This window comes from Pagrus pagrus, assembly GCF_965226575.1.
Source record: "Pagrus pagrus genome assembly, chromosome: 6".
In the NCBI taxonomy this organism is placed as follows: Eukaryota; Metazoa; Chordata; class Actinopteri; order Spariformes; family Sparidae; genus Pagrus; species Pagrus pagrus.
The window spans coordinates 1,235,112-1,258,541 of NC_140190.1; the positions used below are offsets into that span (position 1 = coordinate 1,235,112).

Below are 23,430 nucleotides of genomic sequence, written 5' to 3' on the forward strand. Positions count from 1 at the left end.
TGTCTGATGTCACTTCCTGCTTGATATGAAACAAACCCGTCCATCACTGGGACAAACAGACTCCGTGTTTCTACTCAAAGACAGAAAGAAGTTCATGCAGAACATTTGCTGAATTTACAAGAAGGAACAAATAAGTGAGAATCAGTCAGAGACAGAGTTTCACACAGTTTATAAAGTGTCTCCAACTCAACAACTCTTAAAATCACTACTTTTGTTAAGGGAGTCTGGTGATGTGGTGGTTACTGATTCAATGGTTGGATCAGTTCAGACAGACGTGTTCACAGACAGCTGCTGCTGACATCGGCAGGTTTACAGAGACCAAACATGTCATTTTCATTAATGAGTTGCAAAATGATCATAAGAATAATTTATGACTTTGTCTTTCTACATACGTCGGAGATAATAACTTTATTTAGCTTTACAACAGATGAGAGTGCTGATACTTAATCATACTCTGTTCTGACTTTTGAAGTATTAATACTAATACTACCATTTTATTCTACTTCATATTATTACCTACTGAGGGTTTAACTAGTTATTTTCCTGTACTTCTGATCACATTGTGTTTCTTAAAACAGACGTCTGAAACGTTTCTGTATCAGCAGGACATCTTTGGGGATTCTCTTACAGCGGCGGATTAAATCCACATTTGGTGCTCGTTTGTGACTCACTGATGTGTTTTTAATAGTTTTTGGACAACAATGAAGCTCTGTGGTCCAGAGGCAGGCGATATATCAGGCTGTGATACACACAATACATGTTAGGAGCTAAATTCACTGCTGGTTTGAGCCTGAAAATGAAGAGAAATATTAAATATTAGCAGGATGTGAAGTCTTGTGTTCTTCTCTTTCTGCCTCCGTCAGCTCTGAATCCAAACGTCGAGTTAAAGACGTGGACAGAAAGACGTCAGCGGACGGAGACGTCCTCCTCTGGACCGTCTCGTCTCTGCAGAGCCACTAACTTTAATGTAACTCTCGTTTCTATCCAACTTTTATGATTCCATTTCTCTAATTATGTTTAATTGACTTTACTGCCCACATAAATATTATCTCATGTGTAATAAATGTTAACATCTTTATTTCCGCCTGCGACGCTTCTAAATCACAGACGAAGTGTCGGAGTCGACCTTCTTCCACCTTTTGTTCACGACCAGCCGCACGCCTCCGCAACCAGCTCTGACCACGCCCCCCGCTCTGTGTGTGTGTGTGTGTGTGTGTGTGTGTGTGTGTGTGTGTGCTGTCGCTGCCTGCTAATGAGGGGGGAGATGTTTATCCTAGAGGTTAAACGGCCTGATGATAGGGGTCACGACCTTTTAGCGCGTGTTGAGCGTTCCTGTGATAGTGACACCCGCCGCCGCCACCGGGGGTGAGCTCGTAAATCACTGAGAGGACGAGGGAGGGTGGGGGGAGGGCGACCTTTGACCCCTCAACTTGTTCCTGAGGACACACACACACACACACTACAAGCAATGAATGGAGGATCGCTGCCTGTGCTTGTGTGTGTGTGTCCATGGTTGTCTGCAGTGAGTGAGAGTGTGTTAATTTGAAAAGCGCCACCTGTCAGACGCTCTGTGGTTACTTCCTGTTCAGCTGTTTACCGTATTTCCAGCTGCAGACGTGCACGCTGCGTTTACCTCAGCTGTGCATCAACCGAGTCACTTTCAGGTCGATCTGCACCGAAGCTGGTGGAAAATATGAAGATTAGTTGTAACTGTTGAAGTTCAGTGACGATAATGCTGCACATGAGAATTATTGTCTTTTTGATCATTGATTAATCATTCGATTTATTAAAAATCAGAAAATACTCCAAAAAACACTGATCACAGTTCAGTGACGTCTTCAGGTCTAAATCCTCACGACAGAGAAGAAACCAGACGGTGACGTTAACTTGATATTAAAGTTTGAAATGACCAACAGCAGCAGCAGACAGGAAAACTCTTCAACTTCATTTGGCCGAGTTATAACCAAGATGTCTCGATGAGTTTTTGTCCATAAAAAGACGTCCTGAGCAACAAGAATAAAAAGTCAGTTTGAGACTAAAAGCTGTGACACGAGACAGCAGATCTCACATCCTGTCTGTCCCACCGGGGGTTACATACGGACGATTCAAACAGAAAAAATACTTTGCACATTTATTTCTTGAGCCGGGTGTGCAGGAGTGTAGGAGGAGGACCAGGAGACCAAGAGTTGCAAGCAAACTCCTGCACACTGTCTAAGTTGGGACGTTTCAGTAATAGACATTTATCAGGCAAATCCGTCCCCCCGTCAAACTACAACCTCCGAGCTGCAAAACGACAAATTACTCGAACACTGACCTGGTCTCGTCTCTTCAAACTAAGTTCCCCTCTAGACTCTTTTGCAGGGGCACCGGCGCTGCATGCTGGGTTTGGCACCGCCCGGGAAGACTGTGATCGGTTTAACGAAAAACAAAACGAGCCACAGCGTTTTTTCCAATAAAGCAGAAAGATTATTGGCACAGCAGGCAGATAACTTGGCAGATAAGGTCTTTAAAAAGTTTCCTCACTATTTTTGTCTAATAAAACGTACATTTTTTACGCCATAAATTCTAAAAATGTCGTCTCTCTTGTCGGCGATGAGGCGACAGGAGGGCTCAAAGACAAATAACATAAAAACTGTGATCAGGCCGAGTCATTCAGAGTCGAAACAACTTTGAGATAATTTAAAAAATGAGTGAAAACAGGACTTGAGGCATCATTTCCTCCAACCTGAGACAAAAACCCTGCGACACAACACACAGCTGTGAAAATGAACAAAAATGAAGCCACATTTCATGTCTTCGTCTTTGAGGTTGGTTCACGGTGACGAGCTGCAGCTGAACACTCAGAGGATTAAATAATAAATGGTTGGTAGTACGCTGCGGTTTCTACTGGCAACACTGTTGGTCTTCACCGCCCCCCCCCCCCCACCCTGACTCAGTGGTACGGGATGAATTTAATTACCGACTCGGGCCGCCCTGACAGACCCCGCCTCCGGCCTGCCAGTCCTGAGGTCAGTCTGCCTTCACAAGGCTTTTAATCAACGCCGCCGCTCCAGAAAAGCTCCGCTGCCTTAAATAAGAGGCAGGAAGAAACCTGATCCTGCATCCAGAGCAGGGGGAGGCAGGGGGAGGCAGGGGGAGGCAGGGGGAGGCAGGGGGGAGGCAGGGGGAGGGAGCTCTGTGGGCGTCCTGCCTGAGTCGTCTCCCTCTCACCTCCTTCAAAAGAGACAAATCCTGCGTGTGATGAAAAGACTTCAACACTCTGATCTGGGTGGTAAAAGTTGTTCCAGCAGAAAACCTAAATTTAGCGAAAGAGAAAATTAAAACATAAACATGTTCTCCAGAGTCACCGCCGCGTCCACCACTAATTATCCCCCTCTGTGTGCCCACGATGACAAGCATCGAGAAACGAGTTTATTCAAACTAAACCTCACCGAGTGATTCAAACTCACAGCCGAGAACCAGGCAGAGTGAAAAGACCTCGACTCAAAACGACACCACGGAGCAGCGGCTGCAGCGGCTGCAGCGGCGTCCGGACGGACTGAAGGAGCTCAGTGTGAAGCTGCAGGCAGCTGATCGCTGCGACCGCACACTGAACACACTCACAGGAGGCCCGAGAGGCTGCAGCCTGCGAGTCTGTCAGAGGAAAGGATTGTAATTAAGGTCCAGAGATCTTTCCACAGTGTTTGTGTCTGCTGACGGATCACAGCTGAAACTTTACCTCCACAAAAACACGACGCGAGCCGGAGAAACATCTGCAATTAAAAACACTTTCTTCACCAAATGTTAAAGAAAACATTGAGCTCCTGACGTCGTGTCTGTACGCAGTGAAAATGTTGCTTTTTATTCAAATCATTTGTGACTGTGGTTCCACTCTAAACAAATATTTTCTCAACAACAAAAAAATGAAAAAACAACTTTAGTAAGTTTTTCCAGTAATGAGCGTCTGCGTCTTGAAACAGGAAAGAACAATCACAGCGTTTAGCAGCATTTCTTCTGATCTTCATTCAAATTTCTATTTTTACGATCACTTTAAAAGCTTAAAACTTGACTTTTAAGGACTTCTGCACCTGCTGATGATCATGTGAACAGCTGCTAAATGGACCTCACGGTCCAGAGCTAACTTTTTATTTAATTTAGAAAATAGCAGAAAGCCACCGGAGCTGCTAACATTTATCTTTTAGTTGTCATCTAGTAAATTAATGAACTATTTTGATTATATTATTAATTAGTTTGAGTTATTTATTAGGGAAAAAGAGTAAAAACTCTGATGTCTGCTTGTTAAATGTGAATAGTTCTGGCGTCTCTCCTCCCGTATCACAGTCAACTCAAGATCTTTGGTTTGTGGACAAAACGAGAGATTTGAGGACGAAACACTGATCGACACATTTCACCATGCGACGACACGTCAACAGATTTATTGATAATGAAAATAACCGTTAGTTTCAGCCTTTAACTGCAGCTCAGACAGAAACGATGGGAGGACATATTTAGTTATGAGAGCGACTCCCGTCTGGCTGCTTGTGGATGGTTTCAGCCGAATATCTGGAAGCTGTCCTCCTTTGTCAAGAAAACTCCAACAAACTTAGCTGCTGCGCTGCGTGCCAAGTATTCAGAGCGGCTGCCAAACGTCTCCTCTACATGCCTCGGCCACCGCTCGCTGCTGCTCGCACAAATATTCCAACCAGCCAAATTATTTTCCCGTGGAATCAGCCGGAAATCAGGAAACATGCTGAGCAATCACCGCAGAGATAATTGTGTTTTTTTTCTTGCAGCGGAGCGAGCGGTCCTGAGAGGTGTGTGCCGCCGAGCCGCTCCGCTCACAGAGGTTCAGTTTCCTCTGCTTTACTGACCGCTGATGACATGATGGCTGTCTGCAGCAGATAACGTGTTTGTCTCAGAGACTCGGAGCAGCTTCTGAGAGAGGAAGATGGATTTCATCCTCAAACTAACAGATAAACAAGTTTCATCGACTGAGTTTAAATCTGATATTTAAAGGAAACTGATCATCTCTTCTGTCAGACCGTCTCAATTTTATTCATAAAGATGACCTTTTTTTTTTTTCCTCAACAAAAACGAGATGAAAAATAAGAAGTAATTTTCAGAAGTTGTTGCAGCTCGTCGACCCGTCGCACTGACGAGCAGCGTCTTGTATCTAAATAACGTTACAGATCAGCTGATGTCACCTGCTCATGAAGTCAAAACCCATCAGCCCATTTGGGGTTTTCAGGGCTTATAATTAGTAATCAAAGAGCAAGATTATAGATATTTGGAAAAGTAAAAATTAAAATAACAAACTCACTCAGGTACTTAAGTACACTTTGAATCTACTTGTACTTCACTTGAGTATTTCCATTGTTTCACTCTGCTATGTTTATTTGATTACTTGAGTTACTATGCAGATTTCAGATATTCAGTGTTGACAGAAACTTGTTACATTCAACCAATCAGAAAGTGTTGTGGGCGGGGCCACAGCGTGTTGACTACAGACAGACAGGTGGTTTCATCACAGGTTAGGTACCGCCTTTAAAATTAACTTATTTTATCAGCAGTCAGACCAAAAAATCCATCGATAATCAGGAAAATGCTGAATATCAGATCAGACTGATAATCAGTTTCTGAACTCCTTCAGAAACAAGAACTTCTGAGACAAACGAAGACAACATGAAGGAAAAAGCCAAACAAGCTGCGCTAACGTTCACGTGATGCTCTCAGGAGAGTTTCATGATTACACACTGATCAGTAACGACGGAGGTCAACCATCAAAATCTTTCTCTGGAAGACACCTCGAATAAATCTTTGGCATGTTTCAGTTGACATTTACTGAGAAGAATCAGCCAGAATAAACAGATACACTGATGTGTTTGATAATGTCGGCCATGCAGCGGTGTCTTTCACACTCTCGGGCCGGTTCAGTCTGTAAAACACACATGTCACTGTGACAGAGCTGCAGAGAGTTTGGCTGCCTCCTAAAAGTTGATGATTTGAGTCATCAGTCATCAGGAGCAGCGCTTCCAGATGGGAAATGTGAAACTATCAAACCACAACTGGCGTCATCATCGCTTACAGCAATCAGGACGGGCTGAAAAGACGTCAGGAGACATAAGATTCCTGTTTCTTTTGCTAATCTGATCATGAAATGATCTGCGATGAGACAGCGTAGACTCTGGGTCAACAATACCATTTACTCAAGTACTTTACTTTTATTTATCTATTTCATACTTCCTCTCCACTACATTCATTTGATATTATTGATCGTACATCGCATGGAGAGCAAAATCGGGCAACGCTGATCAGGAGACGCTGTTGGAAACACAAAGTCCTGATTCTGCAACAACCCTTAAATACAGCACCCATCCACAATTAACACACAAACTTCCTCTGACTCAGGTTTGGGTTTTCAGTCAACTTCAGTCAGAACCTATGAACTATGAACGGCTACAAGAGCTTCAGCTGCAAACTCAACACCAGAGAAGTGATGTGAAGCCACGAGACACCGGGAGCTTCACATGTTGTGTTCAGTGTCGCTGTGACGTTCACACAGAACAAACAGAGCTGCAGCAACCAGCAGCTCAGCATCTCACACACACACACACACACACACACACACACACACACACACACACACACACACGAAGAAGAGACTGGGACTGACCTGCGTGCACGAAGTAGGCCAGGTAGAGATCCAGCTCCTTGACTGAAACTCCAATGTGATGCGGCTGCACACACAGACTGGGGTTCGAACACTGGGGAGACTTTACCAGCCTCTCCCCGTCAGTACTTTCGAGGGGAATCCCTTTGAATAAAATCACCATGACCAGGTCCAGCCTCCACACTTTGTCTGCCTGGCGCAGGCAGTCGATCCTCCTCATCTTGCCCTTCTGGTCGGGGTTGGACAGCACGCAGCACGGCGCCTTCTTCCCCGTCACCGTCAGCACAAAGTCCTCCCTGAACTCGGGCCGGATGTCCTTGCGCAGTTTGGCCAGGAGGCGCGACGCCCACTTCTGCTTGACCTCGGGCTTCTCGCTGAGCAGCTCGTCCTTCACGGCGCGCTCCTCCTCCTTGGACATGCGCTTCTCGTGCTTCTTGAAGTACTTCCTCTTGCGGGCCTGCAGGTTGAACCATGTGTAGGCGAAGGCCCGGACGTGGGGCAGCAGGGCTTCGATGAAAGGATGGAATTCATCCTGAGGGACGGAGAGAAGGTAGAGACGCGGTGAGAAGGTGAAACACTGACGAGTTAATGCAAACATCCATCCAACACATCAAACAACACAGTTTCCATCTGTTATTAACTTTAAAGTTAGTCATCTTGTTGGTTTCTGTCTAACAGTGTCACGTGTTGGTATCATGAAGCTACATGATGTTCAGAAACATTCACAGCTCAGCTTTTCAGTTCATTCTGTTCATTTCACTGAACTTTGAACAAAGTTCGCTGCACAAACAAGAGTTAATAATGAGTAATAAGGACGTGTGGTGGAGAACTCTTAAAACTGTTGTTTTCTTAAAGGATGCTGGTGTGGTGAGATCATTCCAACCAACTCTCAATAGTATTCAGTTGTTTTACACACGACACAAATGATCTGGAAATTTCAGTGCTTTTACATCAGAGGAGGAAAGACAGGAAGGAGATGGAAGTAAAGATAAAAACAACGAAAGACAGAACGACAAGAAAGAAAGGCAGGAAGAAAACATGGAAACAGAGGAAAAGAAGAAAAGAACAAAGGAAGAGAAAAGGAACGCCACAAAGAAGAAAACTAAGAAAGATGGAGAGAAAAAGTAGTGAACAAAGAAGACGAACAAAAAGAAATCAGGTAGAAAAGAAGAGAAGTAAAGGAAACAGAAGGAATGAAAGAGAACAGAGGAATCAATAAACAACAAAAAGTAAAGTTTCAAATACAAACGGAAGAAAGATGGAGGACGAGGAAAGAAAGAAGGAAGAATGAAAGGAAGAAAAAATAAATCAACGAAGTGAAGCAGAACACAAACGAGTCATTTCAATAACCAATAATCAACAACAATCAGCTGATTAATGACAGCCTGTCTCGCCTCCAGTCAGGTATGAATGTGGGTCAGTTAGGGTCTGAGGTGGTCTGAGGTGGTCTGAGGTGGTCTGTAGTGGTCTGTAGTGGTCTGAGGTGGTCTGAGGTGGTCTGTAGTGGTCTGTAGTGGTCTGAGGTGGTCTGTAGTGGTCTGAGGTGGTCTGTAGTGGTCTGTAGTGGTCTGAGGTGGTCTGTAGTGGTCTGAGGTGGTCTGTAGTGGTCTGTAGTGGTCTGAGGTGGTCTGTAGTGGTCTGTAGTGGTCTGAGGTGGTCTGTAGTGGTCTGAGGTGGTCTGTAGTGGTCTGAGGTGGTCTGTAGTGGTCTGTAGTGGTCTGAGGTGGTCTGTAGTGGTCTGAGGTGGTCTGTAGTGGTCTGTAGTGGTCTGAGGTGGTCTGTAGTGGTCTGAGGTGGTCTGTAGTGGTCTGTAGTGGTCTGAGGTGGTCTGTAGTGGTCTGAGGTGGTCTGTAGTGGTCTGAGGTGGTCTGTAGTGGTCTGTAGTGGTCTGAGGTGGTCTATGAGGAGTCCGTGGAAATCTGTGAGTGGTCTAAGTCCCGGAAAAAACCTCCCTGACCAACAAGCGCAGCCACAAACACGAACAACAGCCCTGCTGCTCTCAGATCAGCTGATCATGTGCAGGACTTGAGGTGTATTAAAGGTGCACTATGTGGCTTTTGGCTGCTCGGTTAGTTATTAAGGTGGGAATGTGGTCAGACAGCATGTTGTGGATTAGACCCAATTTAGTGTTGGTTACATCTGCTCTCCTCCTCCAAACCCCAAAACCACCACGAAACCAGGCTCATCCAGACGGGCTGAACGAGAAATGACCACATCAGACTGAGAAAACCCAGAAGAATCAGCTGTTTACGGTCCAACACAAAGACCAGAGGAGCAGAACCGAACGTCCACACATCTTAACTGATGAAAACAGTTGGTGGTGGAGTTATACAGCCGGTGGGAACGTGACGGAGAAGGAGAGCGTCCAGTTTAAACGTGATTATAGCTGATCACCTGTCAGGTCAGTGAGGTGAGCAGCTTCCTGTCAAACCCTGAAATTATGATTTTTTATGTTTTTAATATTCTTACAACAACGCATTCGTCCTCTCTGAGCTCACACGTGTTTAAACCCATAAAAAGATTTTGAATTCATTTCCGTTGAGTGAACTTTCTGCTTGTTTCAGGACTTTTCTAGAAATGAGCATCAGTGTTGCTCCAACACGTCGCGGCCGCACGATGAGGAAGAGCCAGAATAAAATGTTTCTACGTTTCTGCAAACCACAAATATGAGACAGCGTATCGACATCTGTAAGTGTGTTGTTTGTTCGTGTCATGAGCTGTGAGCCACATCCTCATGTCTCTGAAACGTGTCAGATCACATTCAGATTACATGTTTGTTACTGAACTTTCGTATGAGCAGGTGGACGGGAGACGAGGCAGCGACCACAGTTCAGGTCGAAACCACCGGATGTCTGTAGGAGACATTTTCCATCCGTGTTTGTGGAGACGTGATCTTTTCTGAATCCGAACCACGTAAATAATATAAACACAGCGTAGTGACAACATCAAATTAAAAGTTGCAACATAAAAGATCTTCTGTGGTTTGCAGTGGCGCACTTTGCCAACAGTTATTCTGTTGTTTCAGATCAGGTGTGATCTCTTCTCTCCTGCAGACTGAACACAGCAGACGAGCATCTGATGTTTCTTTGGTTGTTTCTCTGCTTTGAATCAAGTCTCCATCTTCTTCAGTTGTTTAGCAGAATGCTGCAACTCTGTTTAGTGAAACAACGAAACTTCCATCAGCACTTTTCTGTCAGGTTTTTATTTTTTATACCAGCACACGTGTGAATTTGTACTTAAATTAAGAGTGACGCTGATGCGACGAGGAAATAAATGCAAAACAACGGCTGTCAGGACGAAACAAGTCGTGAGTCGTGTGTCTATAAATTCTGCAGCAACACGTAAAAAACACTGATACGGTCCTATAAATATGTTTTTGTTTGGTTTGCAGGGTTTGGAGGCTCGTCTGTGAAACCTGTCATTTCAGTTTTTCCGTCTAAACACAGACGGAGAGAAAGAAAAACAGCCGAGCGGTTTCATCATCGAGGAACAACGATGGAGGAAAAAGAACAGAGAGAACACAGACGGACAGAAAACATCTTCATGGAACATTTCTTATTTGGATAAAACCCCTCAGAGGGTTACTGAGCAGGACGGGATGGAGGGGGGAGGCAGAGGGAGGAGGAGGGGGAGGCAGAGGGAGGCTGGAGGCCCTCCCCCTGTCTCCCTCCTCCTCCTCCTCCTCCTCCTCCTCCTCCTCCTCCTCCTCCTCCTCCTCCTGAGCCACGTATTGAAAAAAAAAACACTCGACTATTCATAGATCAAAGAGACTCACACACATCTCGATACGTGCAAATGCCTCCGACTGGGGTGGCATGTGGATACTGACACACACACACACACACTCACACACACACACTCACACACACACACACACACACACACACACACACACACACACACACACACACACACACACTGCAACAACCTCCTTATCAGGTCACTTCTGAGTCCTTAAAGTTGAACATTTAAAGACACAGACGCGTCTGGAAAACTCCTCAAACACGCTGAAACGTTTTCACAGCGTCAGAGAATTTGTTTCACTTTTATTTTTTATTTCTTTTAGGACAAAAGTCTTCGGTCAAGAATTACAAACTGTCGCCTGCTGGTTTCAATAATCATGAAAAATGGAAACAAGCTGATTCACTAACTTTTACTTTTTTTTGGACATAAATCAACTTGAATCAAGAATTCAGGACTTTCATGATCAAGTTGAATTTTCGTGACTCCTGCAGCGTCGATGTGAAGCTGTTGGAGACACGTCTGTGTATTTTTATTGCGTTGGCATTTTTTTTTAACTTTTTACTAAAAGATGTGTGAATAAAAACAGAAGCTGTCGTCTGCTGGTTAAAAGAAAAGATTCTCTTCAGATTTTTCTTCTTGTTTGGAGGAAATTTTGACTTTTTTTCAACAAAAAACAAATTCATTCAAGAATTTTCTTGATTCTCGTGCAGCATCGATGTTTTTCAGTGTTTTTCAAAACACTGACTTCTGGAAAACTGTTGGAAACGAGCCGATGTATTTTTACTGTGTGGGGAGATTTTTAGTAATCATGAAAACAGCTGAAAGAAAAGATCCTCTTCAGATTTTCTAGTTGTTTGAGGAAACATTTGATATTTTTTGGACACAAATCAACTTCTGTTAAGGATTTTCTTGAATCAAGTGTAAATTTTCTTGATTCTTGTGCAGCATCGATGTTATTCTGTTATTTTCCAGACAGGCTAAAGCTTATTTCTGGAAAAACTCTCGAAACAAGTTGATTTCTGTTGGAAACGGATATTTTCACTTGCAATGAAACAAATTCCCGGACGATACGAGTACGGACACTAGAAAATTGTCGTTTTAAGAATCACAAACAAACATGGAGACGTTAGTGGCGACTGGAAGCTTATTGGATCCTAAAGTTCAGAACGAAAACGGTTCACTTCAGATTTCCTTCTTGTTTTTAAACACATCTAGTGTCATGTTTCGTGATTTGTCAGCAGCTACACAGCTGAAGCTGCCTGGGATCCTTTTACAGAATAGAGATTCAGAAGAAAATAGTTCAAAGAAGCAGATTCACTTCAGAAAACATAAATCACACGTATGTTTTCTTGATTCTGGTGCAGCAGTCGATCTTATTCTGTGTTTTTCCATTTCTGGAAAATTCTAGAAAGAAGTCGATTTTTGTGAGGAGACGAGCTACAAGTTAAAGTGCGATGAATAGATACGGCCGGAGTCATCTGAATTCTTCTTCTGTTAATTATTCTCATGTTCAGACTCAAACCAACATGTCGGTCCGTCTCACACTGTGGACGGCTCCGAGCCCAGAACTCCTCCACATATACAGTTTTATTAACATATGAAATGTTACTGTATCAGGAGGAAAGGCATTTATCGAGGACTATTTTCAGCTGCGGTTTAATCCACACCAGTTAACAGTTTGTAGACAATAAAGGAGCTCTCGGGCACCGAGGAAGAAGAAGATCTGTCGGCTGTGAAACACTCTGTACTTGTTGGGAGATGAATTCTGCTGCTTTGAGGCTGAACATGAAGAGAAATATTAAGTTTGAGCTTCTTTTATTTTGGGAGGTTCAGCTGGAGGTTCTGGGTTAAATATTTTAAAAAATACAGGAAGTTCAGGAGTTTTTTTCCAGCAGAAAATCTTTAAGTCAAATCTTGTGTGTGAGCTCTCACACTAAAGAGGAAACTATATCTACAGGCTGTGCATTAGAGCGCCAGCTGCATGCTTTTTTTTTATATAACATTGTTCACCCTCCCTTGTCAAGGGGTCTGAATACAGCACATTGTTTCTTCTTGGAGACGGTCCAGGCGAACGGGTTTGTCTCCAAAAGCGCCTCCAGCCGCTCTGCAGCCAACCTGCAGCTCTGAAATCTCACTCCAGGACGGCCGAGAACGCCGCCTTTTGTTATTTGTGGTTTCTGTTCGCGCTGAGATGTGTTTCTGTTTGTGTGTGTCCTCGGGCGGTTATTAGGACGACGAGCGGCTGCTGGACGGATGATGTGTTCAGTCTCCACACACACACACACACACACACACACACACACACACACACACACACACATTCCACAGTGGATCTGCAGCTCGGCGGCTCTGGATGTTCGTTGGAGCCACATACCAACATTCCTCACAGCCCAGTGCAGCGTTTCAGCTTCCTGACCCGCTCACACCGTCCTCCACCGACGTTTCCTCCGCCGCTTTTTTCACACTCGGTCCGTCGGCCGCAAACAAAATCCCACTTAACAAGTCACTTCGTCTCATATTCAGCCTTAAAAAACGTGCTTTTCTGCCAGCGGGGTGAGATAATCCCTCTTGTTCTCAGCTTCCCCTCGACTCAGGAATGTTTTCTGAAATGTGTCTTGAAACAAAATAATCCTGTTTCTGCATCCGTGTCAAGAAAATGATTCAAGAAGACGACTGAAACAAGCTGAGTGAAATGGAGACGTTAAAATACGTCTGGTTCAAGAAATATGTACCACTGCAGGACAGGAGCTGGACCTCAGTGATCCACTGCAGACGCTCCGTTTGTTCCTAATTAAAAACCTGATTTTGTTTCTTAAAACAAAATAAATTTCAGTGTCTCTGGTCGATGATCGATCTCGTTCTCTGTGCAGCTTCTCTTGTTTCAGATATTTTCTAGAGTTGAGTGTCAACATCGAGAAATAAGAAAAGACAAAACAAATATCTCACCAGAACCAAAAGATTTTTGAATTTAAGATGATTCGTATTGAAAATGTGAAATTATCTCAACCTTTTATTTTTGACTCTATAACAGACCGAACGACTGCAACAATAATCCATCATATTCTCTCATATTCAAGTCTTAAAATAAATCATTTTCAACCTTTCTGGTCGATTAATCAAACTCGTTCTGCATCGACACACGAGCCAGAACAAAGCAGAACTCTGCAGCAAAAAACAAGAAGAGACTCTATAGGAGAAGATATTGATTGATTTGAGTCAGAAGCATAAAATTATCTCAACCCACAGGCTTGTTTTAAGGAAAATGAGATTTTTGAGCCATGCATGAGTAGAGTACGATGTTCTTCACTGTGTTTCCACTTTCCTTCATGAACAAGTCGCGTCTGTTCACATCTGGCCTGAAAAATGTGTTTCTGTTTTTTTTCAGACGAGTGAAAATTCGTCCAGTTGTTCTGAGATAATCCCACTTGTTCCCAGTGTTTCTGTCTCTGTCTCTGTCTCTGTCTCTGGTATTTATCTGTCTGTATGTTAAAGCTGCTGCGTCTGTGTCAAGAAAGGCGACGTTCATTTGAGCCCATGTTTAATAAAAGCAGGTGAAAATCATCATCTCCCTGACAGAGAAGCAGATCTGGGAGCTGAATGAAAGCCGCCTGTTTAAAACGTGCTGAGGAGGGTTGGAGGCGGACGTGCGACGCGGCGTCCCGGGGTCCTTTCTTCGTCTCTTTTGGGGTCAGTCTTTCTTTCAGCGCTTTCCCCTCCGAGGAAATCAGCGTTTCTAAACCTGCGAGGGGAGTCTGAGAGGCGGACCGAGGCTTACACGTTCCCCCTCTGCACCTTGGTGACAGATGTAATGGGCTCCTGTAACAACAACCCCCTGAATAACAGTCATTTAGGGGAGCAATAATGGTAATCCTCCCTGCCTGCCTGCCTCCCTCCCCGTCTATTGACACCCACACCGACACACTGAGGGAATTACCGGCGTGTCGCTCGGGCTCAGTGGCTCGCCGCCGAGGCCCGACTGAGCCGCCGAGGCCCGACGGTTAACGGCTGCTGACGGAGGAGGAGGAGGACGGCGGCAGCCTCGACGACACAAAACACACCGATACACACTGTATCTGCACACACACACACACACACACCAATATCCAATCACAGCTCACTTAACGACAAACTAAAGAACATTTCAGCAGAATGTGGTTAATTTAAAGCAGAGGAGAGTTTATGAACTGAGTCATATCGCTCAGATATTATCTGTGGAGACAACGACACTAACGAACGATCATCTGTGTGAACGTTTCTTCGCACAACGTGTGAATCTGCCTCAGTGAAACGTTTCCTGCTCCGCACTGAACAGATTTATGATTTCCAAACATGTTCAGGAGATTAAAATGTAGCTTAGAAGACGAGATCTTTTTCATGATGTAAAAATACACAAATCGATTTATGACTAACAATCTCCTCCGGACTGATCAGTCGAACGCTTCTCGTGTTTCTGATTTTGTCTTTATTCATCTCTCTCTTGTCTCCGTGCTCTGCTCCTACTGACCTCCTGTGACCACGGGAGGATGTGAAAATCTTGGATACTTGTTGCCTTTTCTTCAAAATCAATAAATTTTCATATGCCAAAAAAAAAAAAGGCCATTGGAGCACCAACTTAAATAAAGCTGCTGAACGCCCTGGTTACGTCATTCTCACGATTTCTGGCACAACGACGACTAAACGTGTCGTTTGTGACGATCCCGACGTTTCTCATGATGAAACAAAGGCCCCAAAAAATCCACAATAAATTAAAACAGTTAAATTACAATAAAATGAAATAGAGAGTTTTGTTTCTGGGCGCCCCCTGCTGGCTGAGAGGCTGAACGCAGACGCTTCCTTCACCGACACTCTGAGACGCTGAAACTTGACGTTTCAAATTCCATTTAATTTGTTTTTAATCTTGAAATCCTGCAACATTTACATTTTAAACAGTTTATTTGTGTTTTAAAATCAGGAAACACAAGTTCAAGTTCAACCTGCATGATTTTTATCAAAGGAATCAGCATTTACTAATATTCTGGGCTAATATTAAATTTAAAAAATATATATTAATCATTGGGGTTTTATAGTGCCAAATAAAAAAAGCAGCGTGTGGTCCAGCAGGTTCAGTGTCAGTGGATTACACATGAGCAGCTTATTTCACACACAAACACACACACTATTCTATCCAATGGTCAAAAATGTCAAAAAATATCAGAAATGAATAAAAAAGTGATGATTAAATAATTAATTCAATAAGCAGAAAGAAAAAACATGAATCTGTCCAGTGAACACATCTGTTCAAAGCCCTGAAACACATTTCTTCTGGCCGGCAGGATTTACACACCGACAGTCAGTCTGCTCATTATTGGTTTTACTGGCTGATAATCAGATTAAACGTTAAAGCTCGTGTTCGTTCCTGCAGATTTAGACTCGTCTTCAAAACAGACTGAAGCTCCGAGCAGAAAATCAAGACGACAAATCATTTTAGTGGATTCACCCCAAAAAAAAAAAATGATGAAGTCACAAAAAGCTGACGAGCAGCAGATTAAAACACGACGACATGTTGCTGAATATTTACAGCCAGGATCAATAAAAACACTCATTTATTAATTAATTTAAATTATCTTGTTTCTGGATTAAAATGAAGAAATAATTTTAGTCACAAATAATAAAACATGACATTGATTTTAAGCCTCGCAATAAAAATACATTTTAAATAACTGGTGGTTTTAAATTTATGACGCTGAAATATAAAATGATTTAAATATAAATGTGTGTGATTTGTTCTGTTTTAAATGTTAATTGTATTTTTGAGAAGCGGAGGTTAGTTTCAGGAGATCAGGACCGTGACAGAGGAAGTCTGCAGCCAAAGTCTCCCTGAGGTCACACCCAGGAAAACTGCTCTTAAATCCTATTTTTACCCTCTGACCCTGAACACACCACAGGGCAGCAGAGAAAAGCATTTTTTTACAGAATAAAATTAAATTCAAATTTAAGTTCCTGATGCATTAACATGCAAAGTGTTTTAACTCATATTTAGGACGATGACTGTAAATAAGTGATTTCTGCTGTTTGTGTCTGCACGTGTCTCAGGTGAGCTGCTGCAGGTCGCTGTCACCTCAGCTCACCTCACGCTGCTGCAGGCCCGAGCTGCTCTGAGGCCGCAGCAGCAGCTCGGAAGCAATTAATGATCAGAATCACTTTGACTTTACAGACCAGGACCGACCAGCAGCGGACCTGCAGCTGGCAGAGCCTGGGCCCTCCGGACTGCACTGGTCCTGGTCCTGGTCCTGCGTCAGGAGACACGCACTCACGTATTCATGCACAAATATGAAGCATGTTCCTGAAACTGAACTGTGGCAGCTGTGAACTGAGACTGGAACATGTTTCCGTGGCTGCTCGGGCTCGGGCTCGGCTCTGTCCGCGGCCGGCGGCTGCAGCCACAGTTGGAAAGTTTTGGGGCAAAGAAAACAGAAATAAACCGCAACTTCACGCGTCCAAATGACGCCTGTGCCTGAGAGCACGCATCCAAATTTTTGCGCAAATGATGGCGTTCAAACTTCAGAGGCGAAGTGAGGAACCTCCGCACAGCTCCCCGCACACCGTGTCCCGGCTGCTCCCCGCACACTGCGCGCCCGAGCTGCGGTCAGGCTGCCGGGCAGCGGAGCAGCCCGAGCGGGGAGCAGCCGGGACACAGTGTGCCGCTGCCCGCACACACACACACACACACACCGGCAGCCGCGCAAACAACCTCAAAAACACGCAGACCGTGCGGGGAAAGTGTCCGACGGAGCGCGGAGACACAGAAAGGACCGCGCAGCCTTCAATAATGTAATCAGTGAAGTTTGGAGGCGCCTCCGCCGCCATGTGCTGCGGCGGAGAGGAAGACGGAGTGAGCGCAGGGCTGCAGAGAGCAGACTATAGGAGACAGGCTATAGAGTCCATACAGTCCTCAGTGTACAGTCAACAGTCTATAGGAGGCAGAGCTGCGCACAAACAGCGGGAACACATTAGGAAAGTTTAAAGCTCACTCACCTGTGTTAGACATAGCGGAGAATACATATCTGTCGATCTAATCTTAGATCTGGAAGGTGTGTGTGTGTTTATGTGTGTGTGTGTGGGTTACTGTAACTCCAGCCTGTGTGTGTGCGCGTGCGTGTGCGCAGTGTGTAGTGTATGTGTGTGTGTGAAAAAAGGAAAGAACAGAAAAAAAGGAGAGAGAGAGAGAGGGGAAGTAGAGCCCTCCTTGTGCCCCCTTCGCTTTCACATTTCCAACCAGGGCTGAACTTTGACCCCGCCTCGGGTTACATGTACTGTCCGGACCTGTTAGAGGCCCTCCGCCGGGGAGCGCACAACTTTGAGCCCAGACACGAAGAACATCTCCGGCAACAAGAGAAAAGTCCCGTTAGCGCTTCAGCACAGATCGCAGGCGGTCCGCTGGGGCTGGAGCGGGAGCGGCCGGTGCTGGCGGACGGTGCGGAGCTCCGAAACGGCCCCAAAGTGCATTTCAAACCGGCGGAGAGCCGCGGAGACCGGCGGACCTCGGCAACATGTCTGTCCGTCCTGCGGTGCGCTGTGGCCGGCGTGCGGCGGTGCGGCTCCTCGCTGCTCGGGACGGAGGGCGCGGTGCGGCGGCGGCGGCAGCGGCAGCCTGTCGGCGGAGTCCCGGGAACACGAGCTGACGAGGAAGGAAGAAAAAAGGCAAAACGGATCCCTGAGCTGCCAGACGGCCGCCTCGCCTCTAACACAGCCGACAGCTGCTTTCCGTTAATTTATCTCCAGCAGGAGGAGACTGAGCGCAGAGGGGGAGAGAGAGAGTCCGTGTGCTGTCCCGGCGCAGAGAGGAGCGCCACCTCCTCTCCGCTCCGCTGCTGTCCGCTGCTCCTCACAGCTCCGGGACCTCCGCTCGCTCCGCCGCCGGACTGCAGCGGTGTGTGTGTGTGTGCGTGCGTGCGTGTGTGTGTGTGGCCGCGGACTGAGCGCACTGACCCCGCAGAGCCCAAACTGATCACACACTCTGCTGATCGATCAGACAGAGAGGCATCGATCCTCCGCGCGCAGTTTCACAAGTACAATCCGGTGATGATGCCGCCGCTCTGCGTGCGTGCGTGCGTGCGTGCGTGTGTGTGTGTGTGTGTGTGGATGAAAGTGATCACACGGTGGGTTTATCGATCAGTATTGATCAGAAGGTGGAGATCTGTCTGGAGAAATGTTTTCTCTGCTTTTATAGAAACTTTACGCGGAAGGAAGTCAACACTTGTCTTTAACAGTTTTACACAGAAGAAGAAGAAGAAGAAGAAGAAGAAGAAGAAGAAGGAGGAGGAGGAGGAGGAGGAGGAGGAGGAGAAGAAGGAGGAGGAGGAGGAGGAGGAGGAGGAGGAGGAGAAGAAGGAGGAGGAGGAGGAGGAGGAGGAGGAGGAGGAGAAGAAGAAGAAGAAGAAGGAGGAGGAGGAGGAGGAGGAGGAGGAGGAGAAGAAGGAGGAGGAGGAGGAGGAGGAGGAGGAGGAGGAGAAGAAGAAGAAGAAGAAGGAGGAGGAGGAGGAGGAGGAGGAAGAGGAGGAGGAGGAGGAGGAGGAGGAGGAGGAGGATACGTCCAGCAGCAGAGAGTCTCCTGTCTTTGGGAATAAATAAAGTTTGGATGTCTCTTTGTTTCTCTCTGAGTTAAATCAGTCCGAGCTGCAGCCGCTCCTCATGTCTGTGACCGAGCTCTGATCCACTTTACACCAGAACCAGCACCACCAGCACCACTACCAGCAGCAGCAGCAGCAGAGGGTGGATGTGTGTGTGTGTGTGTGTGTGTGTGTGTGTGTGTGTGTGTGTGTGTGTGTGTGTGTGTGTGCTGCTTCACTGTGAGTCAATAAGAAGCTGAGAGTCAGAGGAGGAGATCCATAAAGATCTGACAGGATCCACTTCACTGCAGGGACCAGCTGTGATCACACCGACCAGAACCGACTGTTCACAGCCTCCAACATCCATCATCATCATCATCATCATCATCATTATTATATTATTATTATTATTATTATTATTATTATTATTATTAGAAACCAGATCACCTTTACATAACACACACACACACACACACACACACACACACACACACACTCACACTTATATAATCAATGAGTCTCACGTGAGGTCAGCTGGGATGATGTCAATCAGCTGTTTGTATAAACCTGCAGCAGGTGACCTCCTGGCCTCCACCTGTTTATGATGTGATGACATCATCTCCCACAGACTCAGCAGGTTCATATATAAATACTACACTTTTTTTATGTTTTTACTGTTTATGTTAGCGAGCTGAGTCCTGGACATCGTGATCTGAGTTCTGTCTTCATGTTTTTCTGTTTCCTGTGAAGCTTCATCAGTTTTGACGAGTTATCAGACTGATGTCAGGAGTTTTATATCACAATGGACTTTCTTACCCTCAGGAGTGCAACAAAAAACAACATCTTTTTAAAATACAATACTGACCAGTTATCTTTATCAGTTTTGTCCACGAGAAGCTGGTAAATGTCAACCAACCAATTTATGATAACTTTTGATTAGATTTTCTGGAAGGAGAAGAAACTTTTTACGTCTGTTGACTGGAGGAAAAGTCGTCAAATAACGTCTGAAGATTAACGTAAATATAAACTCACGGTGAAGTTTTGAGCCCTGTCAGATTTATTAAGTCACATTATAATAAGCAGCACGCAGAGTTTCGGTAGCTGCCAGATAAAAAATATGGAGAAAAAAGTTAAAAAGTTTCACTCTAAAATGTGGTGAAAGAAACGCGGGGAGTTTACAGTCACGTCACAGTCTGATGTTGTGTTATTTTGTCTTATTTTAACGTGTTTTATGTGTTTTCCCTCCTGCAGGTCAGAGAGATCACAGCCAGGCTCCTCTGTTCACTGCAGGTGTTTAAACTCATGTTGAACTGAGCTGAGTGGAGCCAGGTAACAGCGCCCCCTACGTCACAGCCACACAGTAACACAAGCAGAGCGAAGCCGCACACAGCACGACACACACCACCACACACACCAGTGGATTTAAATGTGTACAAATACAGGAATCATAACTGCATCCTGAGCAGCTGTGGGATGTTTAAACAGTCCACTTCCAGAGATATCACAGAGCAAACAGGACGTTCTGGGGATTTTAAACACTAAAGAACCATAAAGTCACACCTGAGAACCACAGACACACAATAAAAGCCTTTACAGGGATATAAGAGGAACATTAGTCTGTGGAGATACTATAGAAGTTACCATAAAATTGAGCAGAGCCTCTATAAAGCCACAGACACTCTGCGTGTCCCTATAGGACCGTTAACGATGATACAGGAGGAGATCAAACTCTCAAACAGAAACATGAATCTGCTGAGAACCACAGACACCGTGTGAACGTCTGCAGATTATCAGACAGCGTGGAGGTAGAAATAAAGTCACTGTCACGCTCCGAGCGTCCTGATACAAAGGAGAGGAGCGGTGAAATCACCTCAGGGTGCACCGACAACATAAACATACCAGAGGACATAAAATACCACAATCATTATAAACTCACCACAGACTCACTCTGAGGCCCCCGGAGCAGAGTTATAGGAATATCAAAGGAGATTAAATTACCATTACGGACAATTAAATTCATTCTGAGCTGCACAGACGACTGTGAGTCCTCACAGAGACATTCAGAGGAAATTATATCCATATTTTAAGAGATAAAAATGTAATAAAGTAAAATAAACCGTCTAATAAGAACAGTGGGAGCGTTGTTAATCCATACAGGGATGGTGTATTCAGATAAGTGTAATAAACTGTAAAGCACAGACAGGTCTGACCTGCAAGACCACACGGAGGGATTAGAGAGATAATCCTGGGAATATTAGGAATGTTATCAGAGCGGACACACCGAGTCCTCACAGGGACTCATGGCTGATTAAAGGACGATAAAGTGCAATAAACTGACAAATAAGCAGAGTGAGACTCTGTGACTGATTTAAAGTCTTAATATGAAATAAAAGTGTAAACTAACAGACAGGACCGGCCGACACAGACTCCTCACTGCTGGCTCATGTTAAATATATCAAGTTATTAATCATATAATAGTATTACTAAGAACTATGTGGATACAAAGTGATAAGAATTACATTAAAGTACATTAAAACAATAAGATATAAGATAAAATATCATAAAACACACACACACACACGTTTTATCGTTGTTTTAGAGAATTGGCTCATCTGCCCGCCTCCATCCACACCAGAGCCAATCAGGAGCCGCCACGTCAGAGCTACGCTCTCTAAGCGCGCTCTTATTGGACGATAAGGAGGCATTTGAACGTCAGAGTCGCGTCTGATTGGTCGACAAATTAAGGTAAAAAAGTGCCGTCACGTACGCGCACACGAGAGCGCGCATGATCACCGCATTCCACAGAAACCGGGTACAACCACAGAACAGAACCACAGAACCACAGTACAGAACCACAGTACTACAGCAGGCCTACCACTCTTGATAAGAGCACAGGCTGACTAGTGAACAGTTATTGATTATAGACTTGTTGATAGATTATCGATCAGCGCAGCAGCAGCAGAGACAGGTGGAGACAGAACAGTTTATAAAATAATAACAGAGTTCTAATAAAGTTCTGACACAGTTCTGACAGTTCTGGTATTTCTACGGCTCATACTTGCGTACCATCGCCTGCACTGAGAGCTCGTCCAGGTGAGAAACTTTGCTCCGGTGTCAGCGTGACTCATTCAGATAAAAACCCGTCTGAGAGTCCTGGTTCGGCTCGGCTCGGCTCGGCTTCTCGCTCTGTGGTTCGGCTCTCAGACTTCACAGAAGTTGCATCAGTTCAGTCTCCTCCTGTTTGTTTGTTTGTTTGTCTGTCTGTCTGTCCCTCCTCTCCTCCTCCTCTTCTTCCTGTCCCGCTGGATGGATGGATGCACATAACCCGGTTCAGCTCGGTGTGACCCGGTACAGCACGGGACCAGCAGCAGCAGCAGCAGCTCAGCGTGCTCCGTGCAGCGGGGAGCAGCTCCAGCCCCGCAGCGCTGCAGCAGGCGGCGGGGAGCGCTCCCTCCCGGCCGCTCACAGGAGGAGGAGGAGGAGGAGGGGACCGGAGCGGAGCGGAGTCGGTGCACCGGCGGCTGCTGCTGCTGATTTATGGCCGCTGCACATGGCTCTGTTTCCCGCATGGACTTTTGAAGAGTGGCGCGCTGTGATGGCCGTGCGTGAGAACAAAGTGCTGTCGGTGCAGATGTGAGAGGAGACGGAGCTCCGCAGCGGAGCAGCTGATGGCACACCTGAACCGAGCGGATCATGCACCTGAACCGAGCTGATCATACACCTGAACCGAGCGGCTCATACACCTGAACCGAGCTGATCATGCACCTGAACCGAGCGGATCATACACCTGAACCGAGCTGATCATACACCTGAACCGAGCTGATCATGCACCTGAACCGAGCGGATCATGCACCTGAACCGAGCTGATCATGCACCTGAACCGAGCTGATCATGCACCTGAACCGAGCTGCTGATACCTGCTGACAGAGCCCGACACTCACACACAGCCGGTCTGAGGAGACTCTCACTTCCTCACAGATCATTAAACTCATTAAAGCTCACCTCACTCAGCAGGGTCCGTTTCATTCAGAATATAAAGTCTCCACCAGAAAACTTGCAGGAAAACATGAGTAATTCTCTGAAGACTGAAAATCACAGTGTTGCTTCACATGAGGTCAGTTTGACATTGTTGTCTTTGAATCTTTGAAGTTTCTAAGTTTCATTTTTCTCAACACTTCGAGGACTTTTCATCCATCACACTCCAGCTGCTGCCGAAGACTGTGAGACTCCATCAGAACCTCCAGAAAGGCGACTAAATGGACCTCGTGCTGCAGATTATTTTGTCAACTCGTCTTCTGTGTATCTGCAGGAGGAATTAACCCTGATGATGTCATAGTGATGTCATCAGGGTCATCCTATCTTGGAAACTGGAGCTGCCGAGTCTACCAATAAGGGGGTCTCTAATGTAAGACACCATCCAGGTGCATCATGGGAAATGTGGGATCCAGG

General features: G+C 45.5%; 1 protein-coding gene across 9 annotated transcripts in view; it reads right to left on the reverse strand.

The window, feature by feature from the left end:
* nfia (nuclear factor I/A) overlaps positions 1–23,430 on the reverse strand; it is a 183,459-nt gene that overhangs the window by 107,677 nt on the left and 52,352 nt on the right. For 6 of the 9 annotated variants that reach the window (XM_084356012.1, XM_084356011.1, XM_084356013.1 and 3 more), the window contains exon 3: positions 6,653–7,181. In XM_084356012.1, coding sequence (XP_084212138.1) covers positions 6,653–7,181 — 529 coding nt within the window. Of the gene's footprint in view, positions 1–6,652; positions 7,182–9,646; positions 9,688–17,407; positions 18,292–22,047; positions 22,352–23,430 lie in introns of those variants that run through there. The other 3 variants (XM_084356016.1, XM_084356015.1, XM_084356018.1) reach the window with 3 other exon arrangements.